Genomic DNA, 24,755 nt, shown 5'->3' on the forward strand with positions numbered 1-24,755 from the left:
TTGTGATAGCCACTACCCCCAATGGCTTAAAGGCAATTAGATACAATCATGGAGGCGGAGAGGTCTATCAATAAGCTGCTTGCCAAGGAAACCTTCAGATTCAGAGGCAATATAAGTTTACTGGTCGTGTGTGGGGGGTAGGTGGGGGTGATGTAGAGCAAATTGCAGGCCATAGTCATTGTCTTCATTCCCTGGTGGGCTTTCCAGAAGCATCTGGCTGGCTATAAAAGGGATGCTGAAATAGATGGACTTTGGCCTGATCCAGCAGAGATCTTCTTATGTTCTAAAGCCACATTTTCAGGACAGAGATAAAGGGAGACCCTCTGTGTCTTTAGACTCCATGTTTTAAAAATTACAAGAAACTACGCCACTTCCTATCACTTGCACACATCATGCCCAGACTTATGGCCTCATTTGCAGCACTGAATGTGCAAATGTGTCCACACCCACGCTCTGTAATATTGCTTCTCAGAAGGGGACGTCAGACCTGTACGCAGCATTCTAAATGTGGCCTGACTGTGGACCTCTATAATGGCACATTAAATACCTGCCACTTTGTGTTAATGTGTAAGGAAGGCGCATCAAAGCAAGCCTGACTCCCTTACCGGTCATACAGAACTGGGCTTCTCAAACTTGGGTCCCCAGATATTGTTAGACTACAACTCCCATCAGCCCCAGCTGTAATGGTTGAAAGACACTTAAACAATTCCAGGTTGGCCTTGCTTTACCACCACCACCACCCCGCCCCTGAAGAAAGTGTGCCCTGTCCTTCTAGGTTCTGGTAACTGGTTTGCAAACTGACAGGAACACACAAGTAACTATTTTCAATATTTGGGGCAGAGGGGAGGAGAGGGGGGTTCCCCTCCATCCCTGTATCATCATCATTTTCTCAGAATGCCAGATGGATAAGTGTGTTAGGCACCAAAGAGCTGCTCAGACTTTGGAAAAGGCGCCTTGTGAGGGGCGTGGGTGGATTCATCACCCTGTGTTCCCTTTCAGCAAAAGGCAAGCAGACGTCACTGCCTCTAGAAGAAGTTCTGCTGTAAGGTGCGGGTGGGGGGACCTAATTTTTTTCAGCAGCTGACAAAGCAGATCACAGAAGTAATTGCGAGGGCAAGGCAGGGTATTTGCACCTTGTGAAGTCTGCAAAGGGCAGTTTGTTTAAAGCATGTTCCACACACCTTTCCAGGACTTGTCAGGCTGGGAAACCTCAGGGTGCGTTGGGAAGGTGGCAAGCGGGCCAAACTGGAGGCAGAGGGCAGGGGGAGAATACCTCCCCCCCATCGCCAAAAAGCCCCAAAAAACCATTTCTGCAATCGCATTCACATGAACAGAGCCAAGTATTTCTGCAAGAGTTACTCACATACACCTTATATATGTGAGTAAGTTCCTGAGTTCCTCCCCACAAGGAGGGTGAGATCTTCTGAAGTCGTTCTCTTGGTGGGCATGGGGGCAACCTCAGGAGGGGTGACAGAAACCTTTTTGGTCACAGTTGGCTCTATCTACACTTATGGTTCAGGGGTTCCCAACCTTGGATGCCTGGATGTTGTTGGACTACAACTCCCATCATCACCAGGCTATTGAGGCTGGAGATAACGGGAGTTGTAGTACAACAACATCTGGGGACCCAAAGTTGGGAACCCCTGTTATATACCAGTTGGTTTCCCCCAAAGAATCTTGGGAATTGTAGTCTGGGGAAGACTCTGACTACTTCCTCAGTGGGGAATCCTAAGCTCTAATGTTATTTTATTCTATTTATTGCATTTTTGCACTGCCAAATCATAAAATCTCATGGCAGTTTGCAATAAAACCATAATTAAGAACAAAAAGAATTGAGACCATTAAATTCAATTAAACAATTAAAAACTATTAAAACGAAACCTCAGCCAGAAACCTGGTTGGTGTGTGTTAAGGCCTTTCTCAAAGCTGCCAGAGAGGTTGAGGCTCTTCTTACAGCAGGGAGGGGGCACATTCCGTAGCTCAGGAGCAGCTATAAAGGAGACCCGACCCTGAGTCACCACCTGACCAGCCAGTGGTAACTGCAGGCAGACCTCCCCAGATGACCTTAATAAGTGGTGAAGAAGAATGCATCCTCTTAAATGCTTTCTTTGTTTCGAGAAAGTGAGAAAGACTTCTATTTATCCACATGCCCCCTCTTAGTCACCTTTTTTCCTAAACTAAAAAGCCCCAAAGGTTCCCTGAGGTGCTAGTTTTCTACATGCCAGGAGTTACCTCACACTGGGGACCATTCAGGCATGTAATCCCCCCACCTGCAGTCTGAAGTGGGCTGCAGATCACGACTCTTTTTACAAACAGCCTCCATACTGTGCTGTTAATCAGGTTAACTACTGTACCACAAAGTGAAAAAGTGTTTTGTTTTGTTTTGTTTTGTTTTGAATAGCCTCCCAGCCATTAGGAAAGCAAAGCATTTCAGTCAGCTTGCTGTTTTGCACTTTATTGCCTTGGAAAAGTGCGGTTTGTTTACATTGGCCCTGCGATTCCAGCTTCTCTTTCCTGCTGCAAGGAGGGGAAACATTCAAGATGATTTTGTGAAAGATTTTCTTTCCTTCTCATCCCAAGGAGTTAACAACATCTTTACAAAACTCTTTTGCTGTCTGGGGTCAGATATCAGCAAAGCCTGAAATGGACACAAGCCGGTTACAATTGTTTTGAAAGCTCCAGTTGTATTAATTATACCTTCATTTGTCCTGGAGACCAGCCGAAAGTGCTGCACTTCTTGCCTGAACTCCTGCTTCTTGACCTTCTTGATCTGAATCAGATGGAATATCCCTAAAAACAGACAAACGCCTCTTGTCATGCATAATTTAGCAAATGATGCTCGAAAACCCCCAAGGATCAAAACAGGGAGCAGCACCTAGACGACGGCAGTCATGACTACATCCCATTGAAATGAATGGGACTTAAGGCAGTCGTGAGACTAACCCGAACCATTAGATTTAGATTTCACTGGGGCTTAGTCATGACTAACTAGTCATGACTAATTCCACATGCTTGGAAACTAACTAGTCATGACTAACTAAGCTGCCCAAGGATTACAATCCAGTGCCCCTCGGGGTACAGCCTGGGGTTTCCAAGCATGGGGTGAGCATGGAAGCAAAGAGCCAGACCACATTATCTGTTGTTTACCAACCCCCCTTTTACACGGCCATTTATTCAGCAAGAGGAGTCAAGGGCCCCCAATAATTAGAGGCTCTTTTCTTCACTTGCTTCCATACTTGAGCATTGTCAACAAGCTGGAAATTGAGCAGAGACTGACCGTGGGGTGGGCCCAAACCGGCTCATCCAGGGCTCACAGTATTCTGTTAACGGAGGCCTGCACAATTTGTGACCCGCCAATCACGCCAGCCTTGGATGGTGGCATCCTCTATAATAAAAGCCCTGGGTGTGCGCCCGTGTCTCTGTGCCCGTGTCTCCCTTGGCCGTCAGAACATCCGAGGGAGATATGACCGCAGGCACCAGGTGGCCATGTTGGCTCCCGTCCGGGTGGAGAAGAAGCGGTGGCCGGGGAGAAGCGGCCGCTGCGAAGCCGGGCAGAGGAAAGAGGCAGCGGGGGAAGCTGGCCGAGGCGGCGGCCGAGGCGGCAGCGGAGCCACGGCCTCGGCCAGAGGATGCGGTGCGGCCAAGGCGGCAGCGGAGCCGTGGCCGGGGCCTGGCCGCACCACCGAAGCCGGGCGGGGGGAAGAGGCGGCGGGGGAAGCCGGGTGAGGTGGCGGCGGAGCTGCGGCCGAGGCCTGGCGCCGCCGCCAAAGCCAGGCGGGGGGAAGAGGACCCCCCACCCGAAACCACTGCGGAGGACCCCACCACCACCGCGAAGGCCAACTGTGGAGGCCCCACCACCACGGAGGCCCCCCCACCCAAAACCACCGTGGGAGGCGGAAGGCCTGGGCAGGAGGAGGCGGTGTGGGAGGGCGGAGAAGGCAACTAGCGCCCATTTTTTTTAACGGGCTGAAAAATACTAGTGAGGAATAGAACAGTTGGGCTGCCGGCTGTCGTGACCCATACTATCAGCTACAACTTGGACCCTGATGCAGAGAGAGAGAGTCGAGAAGGCCAGGAGCACAGGCCACAGAGGTGCTGGATCAGGGCATTGACACTAAACCAGAGCGTGACAGCCAGGGCCATCCTGAGCCAAGCCTCCCAAAGGCTGCAGCCCTGAGCTGGACACCCCCAAGGTGGGGGGGCTCATCGTTCTCTGCCTCACAAAGACTGCTCACCAGTAGGCAATGTATCCTGCTGAGGATAGGAGAGAGATAGAGGAGGAGTATATAAGACGGAGGCTGCTAAGAGGAGGATCCCCAGCTATGGTTGGACTACATTTCCCATCACTCACAATGTGCCACAATGTGGCAGGGCGAGTCATGGGAGATGTAGCCCAAGAGCCTCAGGAGAGCCTCAGCTTGGTCATCATCCCTGCCAAAAGGGCTCAGCTGGAGGCTGGAGCAAGTCGTCTGCCTCCTGGGACCTGTCCAGGGTCCTGAAAGGCCTATGCTGGACCAACCTTCCTTCCTGATTCCAAGTGGACAGGGAGTCACTGCCCAGGGGTCTCCTACGCTTGCTCTTTGCTCCAGAGTGCTGTTGCTCCTGCTTCCTCCAAACCCCTCTGTGGAATTTGGAGGAAGTCAGGGGGCAGACATTTGCCTGGGGCCGCTAAAACAAGGAGCAGCCAAGCTTCTGGTGAGGCATAATCCGTGGCTGGTGAACTGCATTCAGTACGGTGGGCCATAAGCTAAGCATAATGTGTGATTCCAGTCCTCGAGCACTCCTAACATCTCTGGCTATGAGGTGTAAAAAAGGGCCCACCACATTTTCCTCCTCAAAGTGCAGGAGAATCTGTCCAAGAGCAGGTCTTTGAGATTTGCTGTGAATCCTCTCCCCAAATCTTTTGGGGGCCCTCACTACTGGCACCTGAAATGTTGCCCCTGGTTTTACAGTCTTGTATGAAGTCACCTTAAGTGGCGCAGTGGAGAAATGCTTGACTAACAAGCAGAAGGTTGCCGGTTCGAATCCCTGCTGGTACTCTATCGGGCAGCAGCAATATAGGAAGATGCTGAGGGGCATCATCTCATGCTGTGTAGGAGGAGGCAATGGTAAACCCCTCCTGTATTCTACCAAAGACAACCACAGGGCTCGGTGGGCACCAGGAGTCGAAATCGACTTGATGGCACACTTTACCTTTACTTTATTAAGGTATATTGGTCTGAATCAATGGCCAAATCCTAAATTAATGTTTCTGCTCCCAGCCAACTATCCACTCCTGTCTTCACTGATGGACTATAAGGCTTGAGTCTGATAGACACAGGTAGAGGATGAAGTGGAAGGAGAGTCCTGAGATGGTAAAAAGGAAGCTGTTTCAGGATGGAGGGGAGGAGATGCATTTTTGAATGTTCCTCATGTTACAGGAAAAACAACCTGCAAGCAGAAAGCTAGCAACACAGGCAAAGGCTTGGGCTGGAGCCTTTCTCCCTAACATGCTAGTTTTCTAGTTGCAGGGAGATTTCAAATGGAGAGAAATGACAAAATTGCAAAAATGACACCCCACCCAGAGGTGCACCTAGGTAATTTTTGAGCCTGGATCTAAAGGTCTTTGGAGCCTACCCCCTGTCTCCCGCCCCCACTGCAAGTTAAGCACCATTTTTTAACATGTACTGTAGGTTCTTGAGGGCATAGCCCACACCACCCAGGACAGACTAAAGAGGATTGGGGGGGCAGGGTGTGTGGAGGCCCTGGACCTTGGCCCCAAAGTCCAGGGGTAAGAGCGCCTCTGACCCCACCGTCTGCAAACTGAATTGGTACCTTCCAGCCTGCCACCCCTTGCTGCTGCATTAGACCAAGCTTCAGCCTCCAAGATATGACTGGAAATGAACTTATGAGGTTACCAAGTGAAGAATTTGAGGCTCTGCTTTACCGTAACACAAAGCATGTCCGTGTCCAGCCCAGCCTTGGCCAGGTCATCCCCTCTTCCCCACCCTGCCTCTTCCTCAAGTAGCCTTTTGCAAACTTTTCTCTGCCTGGCCCACCTCCTTTTCCACAGCCCTGGCCAACACTGCTACATATTTCATCTGTCCCAGCAGACGCAGCAGCCTAGTTTTGGGTTTCTTTTAATCCCCCAACGTTCTGAAAGTTTGCACAAGCCGGAAATATAAAAATACTTGTCTGCAAGCTCCGTTTGTGCCAGCACTGTAACACAAGCAGGCCATCCGAGTCCATTGTTTAAAAGAAGGAGAGCAGAAACAGAGTCCGAGTGGCAGAGATGACTTTTCTGGCGGATTCTGGGCTTGCACATCAGCAAGGAGCCGCGGAGCTTCTTCCTATGAAACTGCCTCCCACCGAGTCAGACCTCACTCAGCACTGTCTGCACTGACCGGCAGCGGCTCCCCTAAGTTTCAGACAGGGGTCTTTCCCGGCCTTGGCTGGAGATGCTGCCAGGGACTGAGCCTGAGACCTTCTGCATGCCAAGCCCTCTTCATCACTAAGCTGTGGTCCCGCATTTTATATTCCACCCTTAGCACAGGAAGCTGCCATCTGCTGAGCCAGGCCCTTGGTCCATCTAACTCACGATTGTCTGCACGGACTGGCAGCAGCTCTCATAAGTTTCAGACAGGGGTCTTTCCCAGCCCTATCAGCAGATGCCTTCTGCCTGCAAAGCAGATGCTCTGCCACTGAGTGATGGCCCCCGTCCCCAAAGATCAAGAGAAGAGGGTGGTAGTAGGAGTGCAGCATGTAGGTACTGGAATCAACGTTGCGCACAAACCCCACTTGTGGCCCCGGTGATGACCCAGGCTGGTCGCCCATGGGACCAGGCACAGGCAGGCAGATCAAGGTCTGCTGGTCGATCTCTGGGTGATAGACAGCAGAGTGGCAAGAGTTTTTGACACAGGAACACAGCAAGCTGCCATATACTGAGTCCGACCTTTGGTCCACCTAGCTCATCTCCTATTAGTCTTTGGCTGTTGTGGCAAGGGATGATGGCAATTGTAGTCCAACATAATCTTGGAACTCAAGATCAAGAAACCCTGGTGTATCAACTCCAGCATTCTGTCTCCAAGAGTGTCTCACCTCTGTTAGCTCACAAGCAAGGTGATGGCTCTCCTCCCTTAGAAACATAGGAAGCTGCCATATACTGAGTCAGACCATTGGGCTACCTAGCTCAGTTTTGTCTACACTGACTGGCAGCAGTTTCTCCAAGGTTGCAGGCAGGAGTCTCTCTCAGCCCTATCTTGAAGTTGCTGCCAGGGAGGGAACTTGGAACCTAGTTGCTCTTCCCAGAGCATCTTCATCTCCGGAGGGGAATATTTTGCAGTGCTCATACTTCTAGTCTCCCATTCATATGCAACCAGGGTGGACCCTGCTTAGCTAAGGGGACAAGTCATGCTTGCTACCACCAGACCAGCTCTCCTCTGGCTCTGAACTATTTTGCAAAAGCAACATCCAAAAGGACCATTCGATGAACATGTTAAAAAAATGGGGTCGCAAATCTACTCTAATCTAAGAACTATTACTGGTCAAAAGAGATGAGGAGCTGGGTGACCTGGTTTGCCTGTCGGGAAAGGATCTGCTATTAAAGCGAGTGATTTATGAGGCCGTCATAAAAGCTGTGAGAGGCGACTCTCCCTCTGTTTGAATGGAATCCTAGCAAGAGGAGGATTCTCGGCTGCGGAGCGAAAGAGGAGAGGCTGCGTCCTGGGCAAAGGGTTGGCTCCTCTTCCCCTGCCTTGGATGAGGTTGGAGCTCAGCCCACACTAGATGAAGAGGAAGCCCACCTCAGCCCTTCCAAGCCCAGCCTTGAAACAATGGGTTGGAGCCCAGCTGTGCCTTCTGTGAAGGAAGGAACAAGGTCTACACATTCGCAACAGGTTTCCGTAGGAAGCTGGCCGGGTCGATCTAGCTCAGGATTGCCTGTACCAACTCCTCTCCTTTGAGAGGAGAGCAGGTCTTGTGGTCGCAAGCATGACTTGTCCCGTTAGCTAAGCAGGGTCCACCCTGGTTGCATATGAATGGGAGACTAAACGTGTGAGCACTGGAAGAGATTCCCCTCAGCAGGGGATGGAGCCGCTCTGGGAAGAGCAGAAGGTTCCAAGTTCCATCTTCAAGCTAGGGCTGGGAGAGACTCCTGCCTGCAACCTTGAAAAAGCCTTGGCCAGTCTGTGAAGACAACACTGAGCCAGATAGACCAATTGTCTGACTCAGTATATGGCAGCTTCCTAGCTTCCTAGGTTCCTAACTAGCTGTGGCTCTCCAGGGTCCAAGGCAGGGGTCTTTCTCAGCCCTTCATGGAGACGCTACCAGGGACTCAGCCGGGAACCTTCTGCATGCAAAGCATGCGGTCTGCTACCAAGCTACACTCCTTTCCCACTCCCTCTTCCCTCTGCAGCCCCTTGTGCCTTGAGGGTTGGGCAGTCCTCAGGAGCAGGTTTTCAGGGGGCACACGGGCTGCAGAGGGAGGCGGGGGGTCAGTGAAAAGCATCCTTCCCCCGTGTGCAAGTGGAACTTCTGTTTATGGGAGCTCCTACCCCCGTGACCCTAAATTCTCACTGAGAGAAGACTGGCCAAACATAGGTCAAGCTCTGCCTCCAAGAGAGCTCTGAACACCTGGGGCTATTTAGTCTAGAAAAAAGACCAACCAACGGAAGTACTTTTTCACACAACACATAATCCACTTGTGGAATCCTCTGCCACAAGATGTGGTGACAGCCAACAACCGGGATGGCTTTAAGAGGGGTTAGGATGACTTCATGGAGGAGAGGCCTATCAACAGCTACTCATCGGAGGGCTACAGGCCACCTCCAGCCTCAAAGGCAGGATGCCTCTGAGTACCAGTTGCAGGGCAACTGCCTGTGGCTTCCAGCAGCAACTGGTGGGCCACTGTGTGAAACAAGATGCTTGACTAGATGGGCCTCCTTGGGCCTGATCCAGCAGGGCAGCTCTTAAGTTCTTATGCTCTTATGATGTTCTGTTAAAGGCTCCCACAACACCTGGAGAAGGACTCACCTTTCACTAGTTTCCAAATGTAGATTTCCACATCTTCAGAGGATTCCCTCTCTATCGCAATTTTCCTCAGGTTGTCTTTTGGGTACTCGGAGCTGGACGGCACAAACATGTAGACAGACACTCCGCATCTGGTAGTGTCGACTTCGTCGGTCGGCTGCACCCTGTCCTCTAAAGGTACACACAACAGTATTGGTGGCTTCCCAGAAACACAATTACATTGGTCTCAGTGAAGCAGAGCAGCGGGAGGCACATAATCCATCCATCCATCCATTAATCACATTTATATTCCACCTCATATAAATGTCCGAAGGTGGTTTACAAATAAACAATAAAACCAGAATGAAAACCAGACATTTAAACAGTTAATTTTTTAAAAGCATTAAAACAAATTAAAAACAACCATTAAACAGCATTAACAGTAACCATAAAAAACTAACTTACAGCTGATCGAAGGCTTGATGAAATAAATGCATTTTGAGCACTCTTTTAAAACCCGCTAGAGCCGGTTTGAATCCCCGCTGGTATGTTCCCCAGACTATGGGAAACACCTCTATCGGGCAGCAGCGATATAGGAAGATGCTGAAAGGCATCATCTCATACTGCACAGGAGATGGCCATGGTCAACCCCTCCTGTATTCTGCCAAAGACAACCACAGGGCTCTGTGGGTGCCAAGAGTTGACACCAATCAACAGCACCGTTTACTTTATTTTTGAGACGGGGAAGCTCTTACAACCACAGGGAGCCTGTTCCAAAGCCTCGGGGTAGCTATAGAAAAGGCCCTGTCCTGAGTCATCACCAGATGAGTGGGGCGGGGGGCAGCCACAGGTGGACTTCTGCAGAAAATCTTAATAAGTGGTGGGCGTCCTGAAGAAGGGGGTACTCTCTTAAATACCATAGGCCTAAGCTATTTAGAGCTTTACAGGTTATCATCTATCGGTAATCAGACTTGTTAAAATGCACAGAGCTTTTTGGTTAGCAAAATTAATAGCTAACAGAGGGTCATAGGAGAGGGAATCACTTTAGGGGATCACTTTATAAAGTGATGTCCAAGGTGGAGAAAGTAGATAGAGAGAAGTTTCCCCCCTCTCACACGGCACTAGAACTTGGGGTCATCCAATGAATTTGGTTGGCAGGAGATTCAGGAGAGACCCAAGAAAGGTTCTTCTTTAAACAGGGCATAATCCAGGAGTACTCAATTTTGGCCCCCAGATGTCGTTGAACTACAAATCCCATCATCCTCAGCCACAATAGCTTTCAGGAACTGTAGCCCAACAACATCTGGCAACCCAAGGGTAAGGACCCTTGGCATAATTAGTCTGGAAACTGCAGTTGGTACAGAATGTGACAGCCAGGTTGGTCTCTCTGGGTCATCTTGGAGAGACGACATTACTCCTGTGTTGAAAGAACAACACTGGCTGCCGATACATTTCCGGGCAAAATACAAGGTGGTTGGTTATAACCCAAGCCCTAAATAGTTTCGGCCCTGGGTATTTAAGAGAACGTCAACTTCACCATGAGTTTCACTACCCACTGAGATCATCTGGAGAGGTTCACCTGCAGTTGCCACCAGCTTGTTGTCTCTGTTGCTGCCCCTAGGCACCAGAAGGTGCTCCCTGCTGAAAAAAGAACCTCCCCATCTCTGACAACTTTAAAAAAAGTCTCCAAAGACTTGTTTTTCCCCCCACCCAAGCTTTTAAAGTCCAAGCTAGACTGTGGTTTTAAATTGTTTTAAGGTCTTCGTTTTTAAATCTGTTTGATGTTGTTGTAAACCACCCAGAGACTGAAGTGTGGGGCAGTCTACAAATTTGAAAAATAAACAATTTACGGAGTTTACTGCCAGAAGATGTGGTGAGGTCACTAGCTTAGATTGCTAAAAAGGGATTAGACAAATTCATAGGAACATAGGAAGCTGCCATATACTGAGTCAGACCATTGGTCTATCTAGCTCAGTATTGTCTTCACAGATGCCAGCGGCTTCTCCAAGGTTGCAGGCAGGAATCTCTCTCAGCCCTATCTCGGAGATGCTGCCAGGGAGGGAACTTGGAACCTTCTGCTCTTCCCAGAGAGGCCCCATCCTCTGAAGAGAATATCTTACAGTGCTCACACTTCCAGTTTCCCTTTCACATGCAACCAGGGCAGACCCTGCTTAGCTATGGGGACAAGTCATGCTTGCTACCACAAGACCAGCTCTCCTCTCCTTTAGTTCACAGAGACAAGCAGTGTTCCCTCTAACAAAGATTCCCAGATGTTGTTCATTACAACGCCCAGCATCCCTAATTGCAGTGGCCTTTGGCTGGGGATTATGGGAGTTGTAGTCAACAACATCTGGGAATCCCTGTTAGAGGGGACACTGGAGACAAGTCCCATCAGCAGCTATTACCCATGATAGCTCAGTATTTCCTGTCCTGACTGGCTCTTGGGTAGAGATCTTCCCCATCACTTGCTACCTGATCCTTTGCTGGAGATGCCAGGGATTGAAAATGGGATCCTCCACATGGAAAGCACAGGGTCTACCACCGATCTATGGTCCTCCCATACTTACAGTGCAGCGAAAGACACTTTCTGCATCTAGAATCCACAGGTTATCAAGAGCCGCATCCCTTCCCATGTGAGAACATGTTCCATCCTGTGCCGAAGCAGCCAGGCATAGCTTCTGTTCTTCTTGACAGATCACTGTTTCTGCCGTGCTGAGTTTCATAACATAAAGATCAAAAAATAAATTACCTGGGCATATTTTACAGCATTTCCCTTCTACATTTTCAGGCTCCGCACAAGGGTACTCTTTGGGACAGGTAATCTTCTGGCAGTCCTGGCTCCCATCCCTGCAGGTGCACAGGATGCAAGGCAGGGGCACAAAGTAGCGGAGCGTGGGGTGCCACACGTCTCCGTGGGAGTAGGTCTTCCCATTGTACACGCACGCTGGAGGGAGAGAAAGGAAGGCCAGGCTGAAATGGCAGCAATCAAGGACGAGGGTTCAGAGAGTCCAAGACAGGTTTGGCAAGTTCATGAGCACAGACTCAGTTACAGTCAGTGGGACTTGGAGGGTAGGGAAGAAAGCAGCTTTCAGTTTTTAAAAAAGGTCAAGTTGCTAGTCCTTAAGATTAAAGGATAACTTCAGACAGGAATGCCTTTGAACTTTTCAACCCAGAAGCATACAGTTCTTCCTTGAGCTACACAGTCTTGTGACACTTTAAAGCCTAACACACTTATTTTAGCATAAGGTTTCATGGACTGGAGCCCATTTCATCAGATGCGTGGGGTGTGATCTGCAGTTGGCAGGTGTATATATAGAAGAGGACAGAGAATGGGAAAGAGGGGGAAACAACTGTAAACCGTGGAATCAAATGACTATGGAATGTAAGAGGTACCGTGTGTGGCAATTCTGGGTAAAGCTTAAATGTGGGAGGGAGGTACAGTGATGATTCACAAGAGCAGCCATAAGAGTAGCCACAGCAGCCTTCTAGAAACACAATTTGCTAATTAAGAAAAATGGATTGACATTTTGTTCAAAAATCTCAGGATAGTGAATCCCAGGCTGGATGCTGAGGCTGCAGCAACACACTGGGCCAATTTCAATGGCATCTGGAACCTTGTTTAAAGTTTGGTTTGCCACAATGTCCCCTCCCTTACCCATGCAAACCTCAGAAGAATTCTACATCAGATTTCAGTTAGAAATAAACCGAGGTTGGCTTTTATGTCCTATCCAATCGATCTTGGTTTATTCTAACCAACATCCCTAAAATAAACCAAGATATGAACCCGAGATTTGAAGTGGATTTCATATCTTGGTTTGTGTTAGGGAAGTTGATTAGAATAAACCAAGTTTGTTTGGTTCAGACATCACAACCAATCTTGGCTTGTTTCTAACCTAAATCAGAAGAGGAATATAGCCTATTCAGCCATTATGTTCAACAAGTGTGCACAGTGGGCGCAGGTACAGATCTGTACGCAAAATATACAGTTATTCACACATTATGAGGAAAACAGGTACAGAAAGAAGTATACTTCTTATCTGTACTACATATTTGAGGTTCCTGGCCCCAGGTTCACTGAACACAGGTACAATCATTGACACCAAAACATGTACAAGTATACACACATCTGTGCATTCATACAACGTAGCAGGGCAGTTTAAATAATTGACCTTAGGGTAGGAGAAGCCTTCTACCCTAATGTGGAAGCTCTGTGCACTCCCAGTTTCTGATTGTATGTCAGGTAAAAATAAGTTCCCTCCCTGGCAGCATCTCCAAGATAGGGCTGAGAGAGATTCCTGCCTGCAACCTTGGAGAAGCCGCTGCCAGTCTGTGAAGACAATACTGAGCTAGATGGACCAATGGTCTGACTCAGTATATGGCAGTTTCCTGTGTTTCCTAAGGTCAGAGGCAGGGAGCTTGATCGTGAGGTCAGCCCCAGCTGGGTAGGGCCATTCTTCTTCCTACCTCCTGAAATTGGGGATGGAACCCGGGTAGGGCCTGCTGGTTCTACCAGCTGGGGCTTAGCTCACAATCAAGCTCCCAGACTAGGGTTGCCAACTGTCCCTCATTATGCAGGATGTCCCTCATTTCAGGGATGAAATGTCGGTCCATATAGGGACAGCATTTGACCCTCATTTATCTAATAGCATATAATTCAGTTACATAGATGTCAATGATACTCAGGCTCTTGGTTACCACTGCAAACACCTCCCAGCCCCCCCGCCAGCCCCCCCCCCCCGCCAATAAAACTTGTGTCCCTCATTCTGGCCATGAAATGTTGGCAACCCTATCCCAGCCTCTGTCCTTGGTTTTAGCTGACATACGGCCGAAAACCAGGAACACACAGATCTCCCCCACACACCACCCCCTTCCCACACCCCTTTGCAATGGAGAAATGGTGCCCAGGGTTTGGAAATGCAACTTGGCCGTACAACATGAAATCCCAGCTTGAATTCTATATCCGCACGGTGAGCCTGTCAGTACAAGGAAGGTTTACGCGCCCCTCCCAGGAGAGACGGAGCCCTGCCTGTCCGAAGCCACAGGGTACCTTTTTTCTGCTTCTCTTTCAGGATGATTTTGACTGTTGTGCCGCCTCTCCCAGTCTGCTTGATGCTTTTAGGGAGGAACTCCAGCGAAGCACCAGTCGGCGCGTCAGCCACCGCCAGCGATCCTCTGCTGCTGATTCCCGCTGCACACTGGGACTGGGAGTGCCTCTGGAGAGCCAATACCGAGGAGAGACGCCGTCAGTCCAAAAGTTCACTTCTCAGGCCTGCTCGGCTTCAGCCCTCCTGCAGATGTTGGCCTACAACTCCCATAATCCCTGGCTGTTGGCTACTGGGTCTAGGGATTATGGGATTTGCAGTCCCAAAGCTGCTGGGTGGCGGTGGTGGGGGCTAAGTTGAGCAGGCCTGGTTTAGAATGATACCCTTCAGTTAAATCGGCAGATCTCATCCTTGAGCCCCCAGATGTTGTTGCTGGACTCCAGCTCCCGTCACCCCTTGCCAGAATGTCCTTTGGGCATTGTGGCTGGGGGTGATGGGAGCTGAGGGGAGCTGTAGCCCAACAAGGGCTGGGGACTCAAGACTGGGAACCCCTTGGTTGAATGAACAGGAAGTGTTCATAGCCCCACGTGCTGACCTGCTGACCTCGCTCAGACACCGGTGCCAGGCACCTGCTACTCCTGCCAGCTGCTGTTCCCCCAGCCCGGGCACCCATACTCCCTCATGGTACCACTCTTGCATGCTGGGATCGTCAGATCAGCCCTCCGGCCGAGAACTTAAAGAGTTGCAATTGCCACGTTGTACTGTGTGCATTCTCCACCGCCAGGAACGGCTACCCCTACAGTGTTTGGCAATGGCGCCACTACACAAGAGCATGTGGGCCGACACAGCCAATCAGATGCCACACTGCAAATGGAATGATGTGCCGGGATGTCACATGACATCACCAAGCTTCAGCCAATCAAATCATGTGAGTCAACAAGTGTCATATGTTCTGCAGCCAATGGCATGTAGTAATATAATTATGTGTGACATGCTGATAGCATTACAACTGAATGAAGTGCTGAAGAAAGCTGGACCAAGAGGACATTCCCTGCCCCCCTTTTTTGTTCATCTGAATGTCAATGTGTGGGTAACTGAGGCAAGGTCACCCCTAATATGAACACTTGAAGCTTCTACCGAGTTAGGCCATTGGTTCATCTCATTCGGGGGTGGCCAACCTGAGGCTCCCCAGCTGTTGCTGGACTACAACTCCCATAATCCCCTACTACAGTGATCATTGTGGTGGGAGATTATGGGAGTTGTAGTCCAACAGCAGCTGGAGAGCCTCAGGTCGGCCACTCCTGATCAAGCCCAATATTGTCTATTCTGACTGCCACAAGACTAGCTTAGATGACTTTAATAAGGAGTTAGACACACTTATTGCAAAGTAGAGATCTCTCAGTGGCTATTAGGCATATAATAAGTCCAACACAGAAATAAGCATGCCTAAGCCCATTAATTTCAGTGGGTTAGGCATGGTTTACAATCCATTGGATGGTGACCCTGGTGTTTTATTCCCACTCTTTCTGTTAGGAACATAGGAAGCTGCCATATACTGAGTCAGACTATTGGTCCATCTAGCTCAGTACTGTCTACTCAGACTGGCAGTGACTTCTCCAAGGTTGCAGGCAAGAGTCTCTCTCAGTCCTATCTTGGTGATGCCAGGGAGGGAACTTGGGACCTAGATGCTCTTCCCAGAGATTCTCCATCCCCTAAATCAGGGATTCTCAACATTGGGTCCCCAGATGTTATTGGACTTCAACTCCCATAATCCCCAACCAAAGGCCGCTGGGGCTGGGGATTATGGGAGTTGAAGTCCAAAAACATCTGGGGACCCAACGTTGAGAACCCCTGCCCTAAGGGATGGTGCTTCCAGTGCTCACACATCAAGTCTCCCATTCAAATGCAACCAGGGCAGACCCTGCTTAGCTAAGGGGACAAGTCATGCTTGCTACCATAAGACCAGCTCTCCTCTCTGTTCCCTGTTCCTGCTCTCTATTCCTGCTCCCTATTCCTTCCTTTTCTTATTTAGTGAATAATGAAGAAGGGAAGGGAAAGGAAAGAAGTGGGAAGGGGTTATGTTTCTGCACTGTATTGTGAAATCAGATCTCCAGATGTTTCCAGCAGGTTGTATGTATCTATGTTCCAATCTCTTCTTCCCATGCTGCCAGGAGACAAGCTGCATTTTTAGTGAATGGTGGCTTGTCTCTTTAGCAGTGGAAACTGCTCCAGTGACAGACAGCAAGACTTCAGCTGTACACAGAGGTTTCTGCTCAGCACCTTATGCTCCCCACATATCCATTTCTTGGCTCCTGGACAACAAATTTAGGCTCAGGGTCTCAAATAAACTTATTTTTTTTCTCCTTTTGTCCTGTCACTAAGATCAGTTTTAAGTGCCTGTGACCTCTGAACATAACACTTGAGATTATGTGCTTGTGTGATTGATACTGAAGTTCGAAACTCAGACATGTTTGTGAATGTCAGACTTTTTTAAAAAAGAAAGAAAAGAAATCTGGTTTTTAAAAAGTACTACTAGTAGTGGTGGTGGTCACTTACAACACCTCTGTTTAACTGCAGGGGCTCTTCTGTCAATGTTTCATAGGAACTATCTGCAAAAAGAAAAAAAAGAATAATACTTAACATTTGTATAGTGCTTTGGGGTGTTCAGAGCACTTCATCTTGTTGCAATCTTTACATTCCTATAAAGAAAGTGAGCTTTTATCCCCCTGTTGTGGCATGCCTACCAAGTGAGTTCATGGCAAAAGTAAGACTGCTGTTGGCCGGGGTGTCTTGGTAAGCTGCCGCCTCCCTCACCGTCTCCATGGCATGCAGAGCATACAGAACCACTCGATTTTCCTACTCACTATGATCTCTCCTGACTTGATGGTGGCGAAGGCAGAAGCCACAGTTACAGCTCCTGCTGAGCTCCCTCGTCTCCTGCTCTTCCTGTTTTTCAAAAGGCAGGAGGTGGGGAATGGAGCAGCAGGAAGTACAGACTCCACACACCACTGCCCGGTCAGGTAGGGGCAGGGGAACGCAGTGTGGTGGATAGCAGAGGCAGGCACAGGGTGGACAGCAGAGGTGGATAGTAGAGATGGCACCGGGTGCTGTTTCCACCAATCTGCCGCCTGAGGTGGCTAGCATACCAGGCCTCATTGGTAGGCTGGCCCTGGTGAGATTCAAACCAGGGAAGTCCTGATGATTTGCTGCTCAGTCATTCTTAGCTGCTGTATCTTGCCCCCATAGTCTAAAGTCTATAGAAGACCTAGCATGTATCATTATCCAGTGCCCACTGTATATGAAAGAGGGAATTACATCTGCAATTATCTCTTAAAGAAGTAGATAAGGATGACGGCCAGTAAAGCAGTGATCTATTTGCTGTTCGGACAAGGCAAATGCATACCATATTTACCCGAACAGAAGGCGACTCTGAATTTAAGATGATGCCTTAAAAGAGAGATTAAAACAAGTTATACCTGTATTTACCCCAATCAGAGAGGACTCCCAATTTAAGATGACCTCCCCCCCCCGTAATATTTAACAGGGGGAAAACTGAGTGTGGAGGGGACCTCGGTTAAATATGGTAACTTCAGACTGCTCATTTTCTATAGTGATCATGGTTAGAGAGAACCTTATGAAGCAAAATGCTGTGGCTTGTTGGGGGGAAATCTGAAGTTTCAGTTTCAGTTTCTTAATTTTTATTCAGGTTTGTGTGGCATTATTCTGCTTGTATGTTGTGTTGTGTAATTTGTTTTCATTGGATTTTACTGCATTTTATTATTGTTTTGCTATGTACTTAAGATTAAGGCAAATAAAATCTATATTTATTTATTAGAAAGATTTATAAAGTCTTATTTATTCCATACCTATCATAGCCACTACACTGGACATGACAGAGATGAGGATGGGAATTTCCCATGCCAGGCAAATATGGCATTCACTCCAGGGCAGGGTTCCCAACCTGCGGTACTCCAGATGTTGCTGAACTACAACTCCCATCATCCTCAGCCACAATAAATTGTAGCTGGGGATGCTGGGAGTTGTAGTGTAGCAGCATCTGGAATACCACTGGTTGAGAAATCCAACTCCAGGTGCTCACAGGAAATGACTGTGTCCTGTTTCTTTATTCTATACAGACCAGGGGGGAAAGGCATCGAACACCCTTAAGGGAGAGAAGATCATTCCTTCCCTGTCCCAAAACCTGCTGTCCCCTTGAGGAAGACACCACTGGGTGCCCATCAAACTGCAAGGGGGAGAAACATTTATTTTCCCCAAGGAAAATATCATTCATTCATCAATCAAACAATTTAAAACCACAAGTCTGGTCAAGAAGCTTGGGCGAATAGATGTTTCTTTAAAGGCTTTTAAAAAGTTGTCAGAGATGGGGAGGCTTTTATTTCAGCACGGAGCGCATTCCAGAGTCTCGGGGTGGCAACAGAGAAGGCCCGTCCCTTCATAGCCTCCAGATGAGCTGGTGGCAACTACAGACGAACCTCTCCAGATGATCCCAATGGGCAGTGAGGCTCATAGTGAAGACGGCGTTCTCTTACATACCCAGGGGCAGAGAGCTTTATAGGTTATAACCAGCACCTTGTATTTTGCCCGGAAACTTATTGGCAGCCAGTGTGGCTTTCTTAGCAATATGGTCTCTCCGAGATGACCCACAGACCAACCTGGCTGCTTCATTCTGGACCAGCTGCAAATAGCTTGAGCTGGTACTGGAAACACAACCAAGGATAGCAAAAGGAAGTTTTAGATGAGATCTTCTGGAAATGGGTCCTCTAGATAAACGGCAGGGGATTTCTCCATATTTCCAATCCATTGCAAGGTGCATGGGGTGTGTGTGCATGTGTGGGGAGGAATGGGCCCCTGTTTACCTCTGCAGACTTGGCAGCAAGAGTCTGGTCTTGTTTGCTGGGGGGCACACAACAGCTCCGGGCAGGTCACCAATCCGCAGTAAATCTGTCCTTCCTGTGAAACACAAGAAGTCCCGGCACATCATCAGAGGTGACAACCTCCCAACTAGCAGAGAGATTCTCTTGCTAAAGGCACTCCACCTGCTCCAAAGGGGAGATTCAGAAAATAGGTCCAGCACACGGGTGCCCCTCAGAAATGTCACAGCATGGACCTAAACTAAAAAGTATGTGGGTTGCACCATTTTACTGTTCCGGATCACCCCCTCTGCAAAGAATCCTGGGAATTGTAGTTTGGTGGAAATGTTAAGGATTTTCCACTAGGAGGTACCCTAGTGTTCCCCTCAGAACTTCAGTTCCCAGGCTGACGGGGGAGAGAGAATGACCATTAGCACCAAGCTGCACATTACATGAACAACATGTTTGGCCTTGTCATTCTTAACATGAGAACATAAGCACAGCTCTGCTGGATCAGGCCCAAGGAAGCCCATCTAGTCCAGCATCCTGTTTCACACAGTGGCCCAGCAGATGCCTCTGGGGAGCCCACAGGCATGAGGTATGTGCATGCCCTCTCTCCTGCTGTGCTCCCCTTCAACTGGTATTAAGAGGCATCTTGCCTCTGAGGCTGGAGGTGGCCCACAACCACCAGACTAGTAGCCACTGATAGACCTGTCTCCATGAATTGGTCTAAGCCGCTTTTAAAGCCATCCAGCCTAATGGCCATCACCACATCCCATGGTGATGGCTCAATAACCCCTGGTAGGTAATTGAGCAAAGAGGTTGACACTTTCAACAAGCTATGTACCACGATCCCAAGACTTCTCTTCTGGTCAGTCACTGACAGCTCAGACCCCATCAGCGTAGATGTGAAGTTGGAGTGTTTTGCCCCAATATGTATCACTTTACACTGGCTTACATTGAAGCACATTTGCCATTTTGTTGCCCACTCCCCCAATTTGGAGATATCCTTTTGGAGCACCTCACAATCTGTTTTGGATTTCACTTCCCTAAATAGTTTGGTGTCATCTGCAAATTTGGCCACCTCACTGCTTATGCCAACTTCTAGATCATTTATTTATTTGTTTGTTTGTTTATTTCATTTTATATCCCGCTCTTCCTCCAAGGAGCCCAGAGCGGTGTACTACATGCTTAGGTTTTACACCACACTGGCTCTGGTCCCAGTACAGATCCCTAAGGGAACCCACTTCTTTCTTCCCTCCATTGTGAAAACTCTCCATTTATTCCTACACCTGTCCTTCAACCAGTTACCGATCCACACACGAACCTGTCCTCTTATCCTATGACTGCTAAGTTTTCTCAAGAGTCTTTGATGAGGAACTTTGTCAAAAGCTTTTTGGAAGTCCAAGTATACGATGTCAACCAGATCACCTTGATCCAGATGCCTGTTGACACTCTCAAAGAACTCCAAATGGTTGGTGAGGCAAGCTTTAGCTTTGCAGAAGCCATGCTGGTTCACTCCCAGCAGGGCCTGTTCTTCTATGTGCTTTTATCTTTGAGAATGTTTTCCATCAATTTGCTCAGCACAGACATTAAGCTAACTGGCCTGTAATATCTTGGATCCCCCCAGATCCTTTTTTGAAAAATTGCGTTACATTTATCCTCTGGTTCAGAGCCTGATTGTAGGGTTGAGTTACATATTTTTGTAAAGAGGTAGGCGATTTCACATTTGAAACTCATGAAGGGCTCTCGGGTGGATACTCTCTGGCCCTGGTGATTTGTTAATTTTTAATTTTTCCATATGTTAATTTTGAATGTCATCTCTTGTCACCTCTATTTCACTCAGTTCTTTAGTCTCCGTCCCCAAAAAGCCTGGTTCAGGAACAGGTATATGCTTGGTATCCTCTGCTGGGAAGATAGATGCAAAAAGCTTCATTAGCTTCTCTGCAGTGTCCATATACTTCTAAATAATCCCTTTCACTCCTTCATCATCTAACAGACCAACCACCAACCTGGCAGGTTTCCTGCTTCTGATGTGATTAAATAATTTTTTGTTATTCCTCTTGATGCTTTTAGCTAAATGTTCCTCAAATTCTCTTTTCACCTTCCTTATTGTCTCCTTGCATTTCTTTTGTCAGAGCTTGTGTTCCTTTCTGTTCTCTTCATTTGGGCAGGCCTTCTAATTTCAGAAGGAATTCTTCTTCCCCTTTATAGCTTTCTTGACTTTACTTGTTAGCCATGCTGGCATCCATCTAGACTTGGCAATACCTTTCCTCCTTTTTGGTATACATTCTAACTGGGCTTCTAGTATTGTGTTTGCACACAGCTCTCTGGCATCTCCAGGTAGGACTGAGAAAGACCTCTGTCTGAAACTCCAGAAAGCTGCTGCCACTTTGATGGACCAATGGTCCACTTTGATGGACCAATGGTCTGACTCAGCATAAGGCAGCTTTCTGTGCAACTCTGCCATGCATGTGGCAGGCAGTGCCCAGCAGCAGAGACCCCAGCTGATGACATCAGCAACAGAGGCTCTAGGAGTTATCCTCGGCTGCACATCTGAATGACCAGAAGGCTGAACTCCTGTCTGTCGCAGGAGAACCTCCCCCACCTAGGTCAACAGTCTTGCCAACTCTAATACATTTTCCAGGATGTTTTTATTTGGAAGGTTTAAACCCCTCCTTTATAAAAATAATTTCCAAAGAGCTTACAAAGACAAGACCAATTAAATAAATTACTTAGGATTTGAACCTAGGACTTTTCTACATGTAAAGCATGTGCGATGCCAGTGTTCATCCAGATCAGAAAGCAGAGGAGAAGCATTTGTAATGCAGATGAGCACTCTGATCAATGCAGGTTTTATGTTTGTATTACAAAACAAAGCAAGGCTGGGAAATGAGCCACTAGGGTTGCGCATTTTGTATTTTTTTCTGTTTCAATTTGTACCAAATCCGAATCAACCCCATTTTGTATTTTGTCCTAAATTAAGCCTTCCGAATCATCCCAGTTTTGTTTTGTATCCAAATTAATCTGAATCTGAATCTGAATTAATTCAGATTTAAAAATTGGTCACATGGTCAAAAGAGTGGGTGGGGGTTATAGTGCTTAATGAGTGGAAGCTACCACAAACATTTCAAAGGAATTGGGCAAATTGCTGATTTTTGGTGAATTTTTGAAGTTTGCGCGTCTTTCAGTTTTTCCCCATAAGGTATGATGGAGGTTGCAGGAAAAGTATAGCTTCGCGTGGGCAGGGGGTGGTGGTGGCTCAGAGTGGAGTGTGGTTGGTGGTAGTGCCCAGTTGGTACAAGGAAGCTACCACAATTTTTTCAGAGGAATTTGGCAAAGGGCTGATTTTTAAAGAATTAATGAAGTTACGCATCTTTCAGATTTTCCTCATATGGTATAATGGAGGTTTCTGCAGTCCCATAACTCCACTTGAGGGGCACTGGGGTGGCCCAGAGCAAGTGGTGGTGTAGTATACATAGGGTGCCAACCACACATATGGGTTGCCAACCCATGAAGTACAGGGTTTTGTTGTTCTAGAAATGTTCTGAGAGTAGATTCTCTAGAAGCATATGAGAGTGGATTCATGGTTTTTCATTAAAAATCTCATTTGCTACCAGAGAATCTAAACTCAACACCTCAGAAACAACAAAGCCCAGTACCCCAATGGGTTAGCAATCAAGGGGGGTGGTTGGCACCCTCTGTGCACTACACCACCATTCGCTTCAGGCCATCCCAGTGCCCCCCAGGTGGAGTTATGGGGCTGCTGAAACCTCCATTATTCCCTATGGGGGGGAAATCTTAAAGACGCGTAAACCTCAAAAATTCCAAAGAAATCAGCCCTTTGCCCTATTTGGAATCTGAGTGCACCACCCTTGGGGCACTGCCACCCAATCCACTGTTTTGCCTCTGACGCCCCCCATGAACAAGTTGAAAGAGTGAAGAGAATGATGAACAACGACACTTAATTTTTTGGCACAGTTATTTGAGAATTTTGCAGCGGGTGTTAGCCTGTCCCTGTGGCACTGTGGCACTAGCACAGTCCCTGTCTCTGTGGCACTAGCACAGCAGCACAACCCATTTGTGGATTCAAGCAATCTTTCAATAGAAACACTCCCTCCCCATTGAACAGTGACCATAGGTCACTTGAGATAGCAAGATAGATCAATGAACTGCCTTGATACTATGGAAGAGCTTCAAATGTTCATTTAACTGAAGTGGAGTGAGCTGTAGCCCACCAAATTACATTGTGGCCTAAATTACATTAGACTGCTCAGCTTGGGCAACAAAACTTAGATGCCACTATAACTCATAAAAATCAGAAGAAAAACAAAATAGCTCTTCAAAAGACCCCTGAACAAGTCAAGAGATTCTTTCTAAACCTTTGGAAAGAAAAACCTGTGTAATTTCAGAACTTTCCTAACCAGCTTCTCAAAAAGCTTCTCCACACAATTTATACCATGGCTTTTAGCAAGAGCTTTGGAATTGTATTGAGCTCCCAAAGATATTTGGGTATTTCTGTCTCAAAATGCTGTCTTCCAAATCCCTTTGCAAGGTCAGTTTGCATTTCAATCACACTGAATACAACACATATGTAACTAAACCATTCAAGCTCAAAAGCTTTTTGCATATCTTATCTTCTGCTAATCACTCAGTGCCTCAGCTGGAGTGGAGAGAGTCAGAGAAGTCAATTTTAATTGCAATGCTTTCCCAAAGAACAAAGCATTCTGTCCAAAACACAGTCATTTCGATTGGGAAACAAAAATAGCTATTGGCTATTTTTATTAGCTAAAATAGCTGTAGCTATTTCTCTTTGGTTTAGATCTAGAAATCACACCTCTGCAACATTCCAGATGGTCTGCAGTGCTCTGGAGCAACTCCTGCTGATTTGCTCTAGGATTTCTCTTTGGTTTAGATCTAGAAATCACACCTCTGCAACATTCCAGATGGTCTGCAGCGCTCAGGAGCAACTCCTGCTGATTTGAATGGAAATAGTGCAGGAGAACTTTCTAGTGGGTTATGCCCTGAGTCTCTTACCGAGCAGCTGCACTGGGTGCATTGGTTTGGCTGCCTGGAAGGGAAAAGTTCGTTGTTGGTGAAAATGTCGCCGTCTTGGTACATTGTCCCGTTGTACTGGCAGGAGAAATTGACAGCAGTCTGGGATCCAGCTGGAACATGAAGTTCTGCCAAGGAAGAGGAGGAGAAAGCATAGAGAATGACCTGGATCTAGACTCCCTTTTCCACAGCAGTTTGCCCAGGAGGGTCCAGAGCTCTCTGGTGGGCCAGCCGCATGCTTTCTATGTTCTGCTTTCAAGGTCCCATAACCAGGTTGCATAATTAATTAAGGGAATTCGTGACCACAAGATATGGTGATGATGGTAAGTAGCTTAGATGGCTTTAACAGGGAATTAGATAAATATGCGGGAGTTGAGAGATTATAGGCCTGTTCACACAACCATCAATATCAGGGTAGGGGGACTTGTACCCTGGTTTGCTTGGTTGTGTGAACTCACAAAAATCCCCCCAACCCAGGGGGAGATTTTTAACCAAGGTAGGAGGAGAGGAGAGCTCTTCTACCTTACTTTTCTGGTTATTTGGATCCACTTACCATTTCTATCAGCAGCCGGCCTGAAACAATAGACAGCTGTGGCTACAGAGGCTGCCATCTGTGAACATACCATGCTGCAAAGCACACTTTATGATCCTATAGTGCAGCGGCTTCAACAGGGATCCGTGGACAAAGGTCAGCGACTGATTTTCCAATCTACTGGCAGTGCAAAGCATGCTGGGATGGCCTGGAAGGCCTTCAGTAGGCTTGCAGCTCCCAGTGTCAGCAATGGAAGCCTCTCCTGGCTTA

General features: G+C 47.8%; 1 protein-coding gene across 1 annotated transcript in view; it reads right to left on the reverse strand.

Annotated features, from left to right (window-relative positions):
- Positions 1 to 24,755, reverse strand: part of CHRDL2 (chordin like 2) — a 47,236-nt gene that overhangs the window by 3,448 nt on the left and 19,033 nt on the right. The window contains exons 4-10 of the mRNA XM_053309944.1: positions 23,936 to 24,081; positions 18,905 to 18,998; positions 16,584 to 16,636; positions 14,033 to 14,198; positions 11,735 to 11,929; positions 9,010 to 9,177; positions 2,698 to 2,790 (exon numbers count right to left, since the gene is read on the reverse strand). Coding sequence (XP_053165919.1) covers positions 2,698 to 2,790; positions 9,010 to 9,177; positions 11,735 to 11,929; positions 14,033 to 14,198; positions 16,584 to 16,636; positions 18,905 to 18,998; positions 23,936 to 24,081 — 915 coding nt within the window. The remainder of the gene's footprint in view (positions 1 to 2,697; positions 2,791 to 9,009; positions 9,178 to 11,734; positions 11,930 to 14,032; positions 14,199 to 16,583; positions 16,637 to 18,904; positions 18,999 to 23,935; positions 24,082 to 24,755) is intronic.

This window comes from Hemicordylus capensis, chromosome 3 (assembly GCF_027244095.1).
Source record: "Hemicordylus capensis ecotype Gifberg chromosome 3, rHemCap1.1.pri, whole genome shotgun sequence".
Lineage (NCBI taxonomy): Eukaryota > Metazoa > Chordata > Lepidosauria > Squamata > Cordylidae > Hemicordylus > Hemicordylus capensis.